The 13,089-nt window shown below is 40.7% G+C and overlaps 1 protein-coding gene across 3 annotated transcripts in view; it reads left to right on the top strand.

The window, feature by feature from the left end:
* The window catches only part of LOC126389817 (MAM domain-containing glycosylphosphatidylinositol anchor protein 1), a 234,891-nt gene that overhangs the window by 202,373 nt on the left and 19,429 nt on the right, over nucleotides 1-13,089 (top strand). For all 3 annotated transcript variants that reach the window (XM_050043756.1, XM_050043748.1, XM_050043738.1), the window contains exon 16: nucleotides 207-337. In XM_050043756.1, the coding sequence (XP_049899713.1) occupies nucleotides 207-337 (131 nt within the window). The remainder of the gene's footprint in view (nucleotides 1-206; nucleotides 338-13,089) is intronic.

Genomic DNA, 13,089 nt, shown 5'->3' with positions numbered 1-13,089 from the left:
AGATATAAGTCATCATGTGTGGGTCGTTACGTTTAAATGTTTTGCCTTTAGTTTTAAATGATCTTAAAGTCTGTTGCCAGCTTAATAAAACACAGTAGTCAGTCTTTGCTCATTGACAGTTCACTGACAGTTTCTAATGACCTGTACTCTCTGTGTGTGTGGCTGTGTGTGCCTGTGGGAATGCATGTGTATTTATTTTTTCACAGGCACTCTCAACGTGCTTCTGAGAGTGAGAAGCATTGCCTCTGTGGACTCGGTGGTGTGGACCAAGTCTGGTCATCAGGGCCCGGACTGGAGGAAAGCATTCTTCGACATCAGCCCCAGTGGACCCTTCCAGGTAATCATGTGGCAATTACATTTCCTCCCAACATTATAAAAGCAACAATATAGCCAGTGATGTGCATATTCATGCTTTACAAGAGTTAGATCAAAGTTCAGTTCACACAGATTAAAAAAAAGGAGACAAAAACACATTAAAGCACAAAAAGTGAACTGATTTACATTAATTTCTTCTGTTTTAAGTCTTGTGATCATCATTCACTTGAAGATAGTTGCCAAGACAGGTCTGATGTCTCAGCTCAGTCTGTTGTCACAAATTCTTTGCCGATGTAGCTGACATTCAGACTTGTTTTTTCACACCTGGCAAGCACAATATGCATAAAAATGTGATTTTTTTTCTGTACTGATTTTTCTTCATGAAACTTACTGCTTCATTTCAGCAGTAAGGTTACCGGTAAGTGCATTGTCTGAACTGCGAGTTGCACTTGCTATGCAGGTGTTTATATCAAAGTCTGTTCCCTGTGGAATGGTTTTTCCACTCCTGTGTGTAGCACCCTCTTTTGACGTTATGTAAAGGAAAAGGTTGGGTTAAGATCAGTGGTTCCCAACTGGTGGGTTGCGGTCCAAAAGTTGGTGAGTCCATGCTGGATGGACTGCAAGTGATTTTGAAGTACAGGGAATTTGTGGCACTTTTATTTTGACTTTCAGTTTCCTGCTGTGGAGTGACTAATAGACAGCTACTTGACAGAGACAGCAAACCAGCTCAATGACATGGCAGAAGTATGATGCTGAATATATTAAACTGTGTGGACCTTTAAAGGAAATGGCCACTTTAGAATGAAAATAAAGACAGTACTTACTCACCTTCATGCAGACAAGAAGTCCAGTGTAATTTTTTAATCCACAAAACTCGTTCGGGTTATCGGAGAATAACAGCTAGCCGGATTTTTTCCATAGAAAAACATGCTCACAACAGACTAGTGGATGTAACCTAAGACCTTGTATTTCATAAACCCCTTTCACTGCAAAAAACACCCATTGACACCTGCGAACATCTGGCTTTTGTATGTAATGACAAACAGCTACAATTGGCGTTCTAACCCAGGTCAAAGGACTCCGGTATCGGTATCATCGGTATTTATCAGCTCCAGCTCCGATCAGTGATGGAAATACAACATCCGAGTGAACACGCTAATTTTAGGGAGATGCAAACATCTTTCCATTTTAACACAATGCCAAGTTAGTCTGCACCGAGTTTGAAAGAGCGAGAGAATAAGTAATAGATATATAAAAATAAGTGAGCACGGTAACATTTTCACTGGCCGACATGTTGCTTTCTACAGTTTATTAACATGTTTTCTGGCCTGCTGTAACAAACATTGAACGTGACACCAGTAAAAATTAATCACAGTGAGGCATTCTCATCTGCTGCAGAGCTGCACACTCAGCTCTAGTCTACTGGCAATGTGAAAGGAGTCTATACTATGTTTTTAGTGAGTTCTCCAGTGTTTAAACACCTGGATACATGCAATTATTTTTGGTGGACAAGGGGAAATAAAGACAGTAGTAACCCCACCCCCACACCACTCCCACCCTTCCTTGCAGCCACACTAAGCAGCTGAGATGTGTTGCATAACAAGGCCTAAAGGTATGACCAGGTCAATTGTTGTGAGTTGACTACAGTTTGCTTGATGTTGAAAGACCTCAACCTCTGAATTGAAATCAGCCTCCAGTACTCGCCTCTTGAGGATTCATTTCCCTCACGTGCCGACAGCATTGTCAGGTCTGCTTTGTCATGCTCTAAGAAGTAGAAAAAAAGAAAAAAAATGGAATTATATGCTTTAATGTTCACTGCATTCCTTTTTTCTGCCATCTCTCTCATCTCTGAGACGTTTCCTCTACTGCAGCCATTTCCTCTCTTCTGTGTCTTTCCCCATGAGGAAGGCCTCCACTGCAGCCTCGAAAAAACAGCGGGGGTTTATACTCTGGCGACTGTTAGGAATTGTGGGAATACTAAAAAGAATTGGGCTCTAAACTCTGCTTGGAATTTGATTAAATTTTCACAGGAAATTCCCCACAGTAACTTTTAAAGCTCCAAAGAACCAGACAAAGTTTAAATTTTCCTTTGAAAGCCCCCAGAATCATTGCCACTTCATATACAGCCATATTAGAATTAGCGCATATCCAAAATCACTCAGTGGAGGTAAAATATCAACAGACATCGGACATAAATAAAGGTTTTTAGCAGCAGAGGGGTGGCAAGGTTAAAAAGAACTCAAGCTCTCTGTTGGCAAGCAGTTGCCCTGTCAGTGCACCTACCAGCACCTGAGTTTCAGGAAGTAAACAATGAGAGAGTTTGTCCACTGGAATCAATGCAGTATCACATCATTACTTATCAAGCTGCACAAATGTGTGACAAAAGTAGTACTAATGAAGGCAATGAAAAAATATGATAAATATAAATTAACCGCAAGCTTTTAAATGAGAGACCGGGGGTGCATTTTTCTTTTGTTAAATAAGTGTGGATACAGCATTTTGACATTTTAGTACTGAGGGGAGTATTGATAAATGAGGGCCTTTGAGTGAACATTCAGCTCATTTTCTGCTGAATGTCAGCAGCAGGCCTATCCACACAGTAACCAGAGGATTATTCGCTTCATCAAGAATGTGCTGATCTCAGGGCAGAGAACAAGGGTTCACACCGATTTGAAGGATTCAAATAGCATGCATATGTAGCTTCCCACTGTCAGGAGAAAGAAAGTAATATAGAATACAAAAAAAAAAGTAGCATGTATTGGGATAAGCCAAATGTGACCAATCCAAATTAAATGCTGCCTTGTGGTCGCTGCCTTTTAAAAGAAATTGAACAACTCAATTCCATAATCCTTTTACAATAACATCATCAACATCTTTTCAAAGAATGATGGGATGTGAATGTCTCCGAGCTCTACTGGGGTGTTAAGTGTCTCTTTACGAAGCGATTTATAATTACAGCATCACCTGTATAATCCAAGTAATTTCCACTTAGAGAGGTACACAGATTTTAAAGTGAAGAGGAAAAGAGAGCACTGGTTTCAGATCACTACCCTGTAACGACCAGTACCCTGAGTTCAATATCAAAGTCGCTATCAGGAGAGAGAAAGTTGGATATGTGCATATAGGAATTGTGAGCTTGTTACTAGAATTATTTTTCTTGTATGTCAATCAGAGGGTTAAACTACAATTACTGGCTTCATTATTAGGTACAGAAGTGCCTTAATTCTTCATAGCATAGATTCAACAAGGTGCTGGAAACATTCCTCAGAGATTTTGGTCCATATTGACATGATAGCATTACACATGCACATCCATGATGCAAATCTCCTGTTCCACCACATCCCAAAGGTGCTCTATAGGATTGAGATCTGGTGACTGTGGAGGCCACTGGAGTACAGTGAACTCATTGTCATGTTCAAGAAACCAGTTTGAGATGATGTGAGCTTTGTGACATGGTGCGTTATCCTGCTGGAAGTAGCCATCAGAAGATGGGTACACTGTGGTCATAAAGGGATGGACACGGTCAGCAACAATACTCAGGTAGGCTGTGGTGTTTAAACCATGCTCAGTTGGTACTAAGGGGCCCAAAGTGTGCCAAGAAAATATCCCCCACACCATTACACCACCAGCAGCCTGAACCGTTGATACAAGCCAGGATGGATCCATGCTTTCATGTTGTTTACAACAAATTCTGACCCTACCATCTGAATGTGGCAGCAGAAACTGAGACTCATCAGACCAGGCAACGTTTTTCCAATCTTCTATTGTCCAGTTTTGGTGAGCCTGTGTGAATTGTAGCCTCAGTTTCCTGTTCTTAGCTGACAGGAGTGCCACCTGGTGTGGTCTTCTGCTGCTGGAGCCCATCTGCTTCAAGGTTCGACGTGTTGTTGGTTCACAGATGGTCTTCTGCAGACCTTAGTTGTAACGAATGGTTATTTGAGTTACTGTTGCCTTTCTATCATCTTGAACCAGTCTGGCCATTCTCCTCTGACCTCTGGCATCAACAAGGCATTTTCACCCAGAGAACTGTCACTCACTGGATGTTTTGTCTTTTTCGGACCATCCTCTGTAAACCCTAGAGATGGTTGTGCTCAGACCAGTCCATCTGGCACCAACAACCATGTCACGTTCAAAGTCACTTAAATCACCTTTCTTCCCCATCCTGATGCTCGGTTTGAACTTACTACGTGCCTAAATGCTTTTAGTTGCTGCCACGTAATTGACTGATTAGCTATTTGCGTTAACAAGCAGTTGAACAGGTATACCTCATAAAGTTGCCCCTAAGTGTATATTTTACCATGACTACAGTTTGAATGCACAGATGCACTTTGGAAACCAATGCCCTGTAGAGAATGTATATGAACAACAGCTTACTGTATAATAGGCTTACATCTGGGCCAGTGCCCAGCCTGCCATATTTTATACACTGTAACAAGGATAGTTAGTTACTTACTAATGACCGTGCCCTCAAAACTATGTTTAACATGATTAGGAACTGGTGAGAACAATTTCTCATGTATAAAACTCTGACCAAGCTCAAATTAAACTTGTGGGCTACGGCCTTCCTTAGTTTGAGCTGAGCTATAATTTTTCTTGTTTAAGTTCACCAGAAGTTTAAAGTTTAAGTTCACTGTACACATTCAGTCAATAGTGGAGGAAAATGGTCTGGGAGACATAACAGAGGAAGCGCCTGTGTTTGAGCACTGTCTGTTGACACATCATTGAGGTCCCTCCGGCTCTTTGGCAGCTGCGCTTGCAGTTAGCTCTTCCCTATTGGGATGTGGCCGAGTAAACTTTATGACTCAGTCCTTCTTTCTGACTGGACACAATGCTTCCTCTCTCACTCATTTTCCCGGCTTTGTCTTTTTCACTCTCCGTGTCTATTTGTGAGTGTGTGTGCATGTGCGTGTACCTCGGTAACTTTACAACCCAGCAGAGAAGGGGGGAAAAAAGTGAGGGCAAAGAAAAAAAAAAAGAAAAGATGATGGGTTTTGTTTTGCGTGACTCTATCCTCCTGTGTGTGTTTCTCAATCTCTTTCTGTTACTATTTTCTCTGTCTCTTTGCTTATCTTTCTCTCTGGCCCTGTGCTGGGACAGGCGGACCGGTTGGGTCGATTCTTGCCCTGGTCCACTTCACACCCCCATGTCTCAAGGCTGATGACTAATGGCTCTAAAATCAACACACCCAGGAAGGAGAGTCTTCAACTGTTCATACACTCACCCCTCCATACACACACTCACAAACACACACCTTCTCTCTCCATGTATCTTTCTGCATTATTTTACACACACATTTACATGCACAAACACCGTGTTAGATCCACACACATGCACACATACAAACTCTTCTTTAAACACACACACACTAGTCTCCTATCCCCTGCAGCAATTAGCTATGACAGGTCAATTAACAGGCTTATTTATGAGCAGGGGATGCCTGCTAGTTGTGTTGTAATGATTCCAGATACTCTCTGTACGTGCATGGGGGAAATTGAATCCATGATGAATGTGGGCTGAAGGCCTTAGCTGGGGGCTGCATTTGCTCTTCATTAACTATGCCTCTGCAACACCATGTTTCTTTCACCATTAAAGGGAAAATTAAGTCTGAAACAGTGGGCATACTGTATGTTTTAGGGCTCCTCTGTGATGTCGGATGGTGCAGATTTTATCGTATTTGCATGTTAACGAGTCTCCGAGACAAAAGTTTCAAACTGCTGCACACACACACACACACACACACACACATTCTCAGTGTACAGTACACTCTATTTGCACGTCTCCATGGCGTTAACTTAGTGTCATCTCTTAAGCAGTCACACTTTCTGGCCGCCAGATCCTCTATTAACTTTTTATCTTGTTTTTTTTATATTTCATTTTATTTATACCATTGAGTCCATTTCAGTTCAGTTCAAATTCAGCATATAACGTGATTGCTATAAAATGAGAGAATGGCCATTCATACGTGATGATGCTCACCTGGCAACCTGTAATTTGGGGAAAAGAACACACAGTTACTTTCACAAAACTACAGTCAATTTTGGGTTATTTTCTGTTTCATTTGCCAACATACTGATGTTTAAATAGGTGTGTGTGTGTGTGTGTGTGTGTGTGTGTGTGTGTGTGTGTGTGTGTGTGAAATTGAATTACTGACATACTATTGCTGTTTATATGATGACCACAGTTAAATTCAGTGTGAAAATTTCACCTTCTAGTCTGAAAAATTACAAAAAGCTAAATCCGAATACATTAAAATTAAGGTACATGAATTACAATTATGGGATTTTATCAGGTAGAGTTTAGGGTGTCTGGAGATCCCTTAAAAGTCTTTAAATGTCTTAAATTAAATTCTAAAATATTAGGCCTTAACAGTCATTAAATAGTCTTAAATTTGACATTGATAAGTCTATCTAGTTTCATTTATCCATCTTTTATTTTCTTTTTCTTTTTTTCAAAACAAGTCAAGCTCTTCCGCCTGAAAGTCCAAATTTCTGCTGTTAAAAATCTTGAAACCTACTACCAAACCTAATACTGTCTTTTTACTTTATACTTGCACTTTCCTGTTGGCCAAATGTAGATTAACCCAACTCATATAATAACCATATTCCTCCATAAAACCTAACTCTGCATGGGACTACATATAAACTACTTACTTTTATACCTACCCCGCAATGCTTAAATAAGAAAACAATGATGTCCAAAAATCAGTCTTAAATTTGATGAAAAACTATCTTGAAAAAGCAGTATATTTAAGTGCCTGATACCTGTAGACACTGTGGTTTACCCTGTCAAAGTATCACATAAAAGTACATCCAATGTGTTAACAGAATTTATTCATATCCCCACATTAAAACAGCCTGAAGTATTTCACAAGTGGTTTCACAAGTGTTAGTGTGTGTCTGTTATGGCAGGGATCTTCAGTGTTTTTAAGGCCAATGACCCCCAAGCTTAAAGAGAGATGGAGCAAGGACCCCATATATATACCTTGTATAAAACTGAGTTGCACTTGAGATAATTCTCTGAATATTTCCAGGTCCTCTCTTGTTTGCACTTGCCTGTAGCTGCTGCAACTGTAGCATGGCTAAGTGCATTAGCCTCCCCTTCTGCATTTCTGCCAATGCCTTTTGAGGTCCATGGTATGTCAGACTCTCTGGCTCAAAAAGAAGATACATAATGATCCATTGTGGCTCACAAGAAAGTCTGTACACTTTGAATAATAATACAACTAACTGGCCAATATGATTCAATAGTACATAAATGTTAGCAAACTAGTTCACCTTGCCATTATGGATAAGTGCTGCACAATGATTTGGGGATAAGCTAGCTCACATTATTTTATTTTATCTTATTTCATTTTATTTTATTTTACAAATGGGCCAGTTTATCTCTGGTAATAATATTTTTAATTCATGTTAATGTTTATTTTCAGACATATTTTATGTTCATTTCATCATTTCATTTCATTTCATTTCATCATTCATTTAACTTAGATTAAATTATGCAGTAACTCTGAGGATCCCTCTTGGGGTTGCAGACCTCCTGTTCAACACCAAGGTCTTAAGGTATCACTTCTCAGAGCTTAAAAGCAGAAACAGAAGCTGCCCACTCAACATAGCCAACAGACATAGTGTGTGCTGAATGACACACACACACGACACAGATGAAAATCCATGCAGAAACACCACTGACACAACAAACGTACAGTTTACCCACACTGTGCCAGGAGAGGCAGACACCAGGGAGAGCCATGTCCTCTCCACACTGCGTCTATGCAGTGTTAAAGCAGGCGGCTTAATTGGTTCAGACACCATAACCTGCTGGTAATGAATAGGAATTATACAGTCAAGAAGATGACAGCAAGGAGAACCGTGTACATGTGTTCCCAAAGTGGGAGGTGTTTAAGAGGCACAGAAAGAGGGTGTGTGAGCGAGAATGAACGAGACGTGTGAAGGTGTGTTTGTCTCATCAATAAAGCACTTAATGCATCTTAAATATTCATCCCCCCATTTGTGTCGTGACTCAGGCAAAGGTAGGTGAGGCAAGATGGATGAATGAGAAAGGATGCATGCATGCAAGAGAGGGATTGTCTCCTTGGCAACTGAAGGTTGCCTCATATATGACTATTTTTCACTTGTCTCTCTTGTGTGGTCTCTAACATTTCTGCATGCATGTACTGTACGGTTGGTGCTCTTACAGTCATGCATGTATACGTTTGTCCAATCCATCACATGTTTTTTGTTGGTGCGTCCTTGACCAAGTGTGTCCTGGAAATGTGTTTACTACTTTGTAATGTAGGGCTCCTGATGTTCTATTGAAGTCCAGTATTCCCTTTTTACGTTTTGGTATATCATTAAAATCAAAGGTGCACTTAATAGCATTACAGTAGGTATGACTGCATTTCATTAAAGTGAGCTATCCATGCATGCCCACTGTCAAGGCCTACGAGGATGGAACTTAGCCATAGATAGACTACAAGCCAACTAGATGGCACTTGGCTTGTAGTGCTCACAGCTCCCAAAAAATACATGTTAAAAAAATTAAACAGCAATGTCTCTTCCAGAAATCATGACCTGGTTGCTCAAGATAATCTACAGACCTTGTTGTGAGCAGTTTCATGAAAGGGCTAACTCACCTTGCACCACTATTCTAGCTAACATTACAGCCCAGCTGAGGAGGACACCATGTTTACATCTCATGCTGCCACAAACACAAGACTTTCATCCATGAATAGACGCACTTTCTTCTGTGTAGTGATACAGTTGGCGGGTGTAGATGAAGTTCAGTTTTGAGCACCACAAGCCGAGTGCCATGTAGTTCTATTGAATTGGAGAGAAGGCAGACATCTCTACAACTGCTATCTCCCACACTCAGCAACTCAAACCTAAACAATCAAGTCTGATAAATAGCGCTACAGATGAGAGAAAAAAATAAGCATTTTTTGTTTTGGGCTGAACTGTCCCTTTAAGTAACAAACAGAAAACCAAAGATAAAACATTCAGTATCCTTCTAGTATAATCATTTAAATCAGGTTACAGTATTTTTTTACCCTTACAATGACTTAAAGAGGTATCTCAGTTCTTCAGTTTGCTCTATCTGTTAAACACTCGCTCTCACACACACAAACACACGCACACATAAACAGACAAACACACACACACACACACACCGCTGCTGTGTAACAAATAGAGTTGTTAAATAATGTAGAGAGCATGCAGCCTTGATCCCAGCACCAGCCAGAGGAGGCGAACTGATAAACATACTTTGTTATACTCTCTCCCTCCCATGCTCTCACTTTTCCGTCTTTCTTACTTCTCTGTGTTATGTATCGAGCTCCCCAAGGGCCTGATGAAATGAAATAAGAAGGGTGAACTCAATTTCTCTCTCCACTACATACCTGTCTGCCTCTCTTGAGTTTTCTCCCTCGGTCCGTCCTCCCTACTCTCTTTCAGCTGTCATCGCTGCCTCTCCTACCACCGCCCTCTGCTGCTGTTGTTTTGTCCAGCTGACCTGTCTTCCTCCATCCTCTATCCGTCTCTCATTCTCGCTCTCTATCTCTCTCTCTGTCTCCGGGGAGTGCTGGTTTCCTTACAATCAATAATAATGATTGAGCTGTCTGCTGTTGACAATGGGAATTACCTGACACAATTGCTGTTGTTGTGTTCTGCTGTTTAGCTCCTTTTCCCCAATTTGAAATTGTAAAGAACGGTGCTATTAAGTTTATTTTGCCAATTGCCGTGGCTCGCTGTGTCTCAGATTCTTGCTTAGCGATGTTTACGGAGGAGGAGAGGACTGTTAAAGATGACCAGGGATTTTGTTTTGGCTGCTGGGAGGCGAAGGATTGGGTTCGGCATTGCTGTGTTTTCACAAATAAATGATGCAAGGCTTAGCAGCCTTTGGCAACTAAACGGCATCCAAACATTGTCTATATTCATTGCCTATTTCCAAAAAAAATTCTAAAACTGTAGAGACAAAGTGTTGCACAAGGATTAGTCACAAGTGCTTTGTCCAAAATGTTGGGCCTCCACCGCAGTGTATATGTAAATTACCTATAACCCCTTTAAAGCGGAAAAGTCTCTTGTGATGTCGGTCTACTGAATTCACAGTCAACATTTAACATACATTTACTGAACCATTTATATGAGACTGAGTTTCCTTGTAAATTAACAAAAGTTATGTTTATGTTCAGTCTTTGCAAAGCTGATGCAATGAAGCAGAACCTATCAGCAAAGATCTCCTGACCCTAGGTCAAGCTCCGATTGTCCGATTGTCGATTGTATCTTCCGAAAGACCCTCCCTGCCAAGTGAACATCCATGTCTTTTAAATTCAGCACCTCCAGTTAATGCGTAGTGTCTAAGCCCAAGCCAATAAATAGTAACCCTTACGAAATCATCAGGGTTACTCTCTCAGACTTGACAAAGCATCTCCAGAACCACAGAAGACATAATACAATGTCTTTTATAGGTTGAGTAGGATTTCCTTTGTCCCATAAATTGGCTTTAACATGCAGGGTAAAATAAGTAGAGTGTCTCTTTAAGTTTTAGTTTCACACACTCTTCGGTCTGCTCTGTCTATGTCTTACTGTTTCTCTCTGATCTTTTCAAAGAAGTTTGGAAATCTGGTAATGTTAACTGTAAATGTCAGTTCTATTACATTAATTTTCCATCTCAAAGGCCTGATTACGAAAGCTGAGTAATGTCCATAGCGGGTTGAATCAAGGTCAGGAGGAAGGCTGTGGTGTTCAGGCCAGGTGTTACATGTTGACCTTTTCAGATCCACTCCCCACGTGATTTCAACCCTCGCTACTGCATTTTTATGAATGGGATTCTAAAGCAATGTGATCAAACTGTTTGCAGAATTAGCCACTATTATTTGGCCTTGAGCAGAATTGTTGAGTACAGTCCTTTGCGGTTTAATGCTATGCAGTTTCTCTACAATTAAAGAAGCCATTAACCTAAATTCCCGAGGAAAAAAAACACAGCGATAACCTTGTTTTGTCCATTATCTATTTTTTTTTTTTCTTTAATTTCCCCTTTGAACAACATTCATATGATTTTCTAATTTAGCTGAATCCGCAGAGGATTGTTTTTTTTGTTTTGAAGTAAATGCTATTTTGTCCCACAGAGTACAGGAGCGACTGCATATTGATGCTTGTTTCATTTCTGCTTCATGTTGAGAGCATGTCCATGGAGAACACAAACTTTCTAGTCCTGTGCACAGCTCACTGACTGCATACACCGAAGGCCTTTGAGGTGCTGCCACTCGTCTCTGCATTTCCCCTCTCTTTGTGCTCCGTCCAACAAAAGTAATGATGTCTTTGAGAACAGCTTCCCTTCCTGCCTCTCTCAAAGAGCTGTAGCCAAGCCGATGGCTTGCATTAATACAAGGCTTTTATTGTAAACAGTGGTAGAGCCAACCGATAAGGGAGCATTAGAATTTAAACTGTTTACTGCCTGCTGGCCGTGATTACTGTCTGTGTATATTCAAGTTGTGAATTCATGAAATGTGAACTGCCACTGTATGAGTTCCTCTGCTCTTGATTTGGGTTCATTGCATCTTTAGGGAAAACTAAACACTTTTGTTTGAGCTGCCCATACACATTTAAAAAATGTCAATCATTATATCTGTAGTGATTGCTGCTGCTGAATGTTTTTATTGTTCCATAGAACCACCATCTGTCTCACTTCTGCAGTCTTGCCAATCACGTTCCTGTCTGAGATCTGAAATAATCAGAGTGAATTGGCTTCGTAGCTGCTTGTTCACTGAGATCAACTTATGAAGCACAAATTACATGTACACATAAAAATCAATGGAGTTACAAAGGAGAAAAAAACGAGGTAACATGTTGTAGTAGATTATTTGTGTCCCTACTCACTCCTCTGTGGATTACCCAGAGGCCATCTGTGTTCCTCGCAGTGTTTGGTACCTGGGGGGCTTGTTGGAAACCAGGCCAACCCACATTTGTGTGCCTCACACTGCACCGAGTCTCTCATGCACCAGTATTTCAAAGCTGTCTCTGTACATCTCTCTCTCTCTCTCTCTCTCTCTCTCTCTCTCTCACACACACACACACACACACACACAAACAACACACACACACACACACACACACAAACACTCTCTTGCTCTCTCACGGCTGTGTCCCCTCTGGTATATGGACAGCACATCAATGGGAACATTAAAGGTTACAAGGCTCGACAAAACGACACATTCACAACACCAACCTGACACTTTACTGAACACCCTTTGATCCTGCAGTTACACACACACACACACACACACACACACACACACACACAAGCTGTCTGTTTCACTCAGGCCTCCTCACACATACTCTCCATGTCACACTGTACACTTTTATGACAAGAACTAAGAATTCTACTCATAATTTTTTTTTTTTTTTTTGTAGTTTACCATTTCAAAACAGTGTGATGGGTTTTTTTTTTTGAGTATTTTGTAAATGTCATAGTTAAATGTCAGGCACATTAGATATAGCATCAGCCTTTTATGGCCCGTGACTCCACTTTTACATCCCACATTCTCATGACCCTTAGCACTTAGAGAGATGTCCAAGTTGTCATGTAAATTTAAAGGAACAGTGTGGAAGATTTAGGGGGATTTGGTGGCATCTAGTGGTGAGGATTGCAGATTGCAGCTAGCTGAAACTTCTACTGGTTATGATTCCTTCAGTGTTCATCATTTAGGAGGTTTTTAGCATGAGTTGAATTACCCACAGATGTCTCTTACTCTCTAAAACAAACAAACCCATTGATTGAAAC

This window comes from Epinephelus moara, chromosome 1 (genome assembly GCF_006386435.1).
Source record: "Epinephelus moara isolate mb chromosome 1, YSFRI_EMoa_1.0, whole genome shotgun sequence".
Lineage (NCBI taxonomy): Eukaryota > Metazoa > Chordata > Actinopteri > Perciformes > Serranidae > Epinephelus > Epinephelus moara.
Note: the sequence above shows the minus strand (reverse complement) of the source record. Positions and strands in the feature narration are given on the sequence as shown.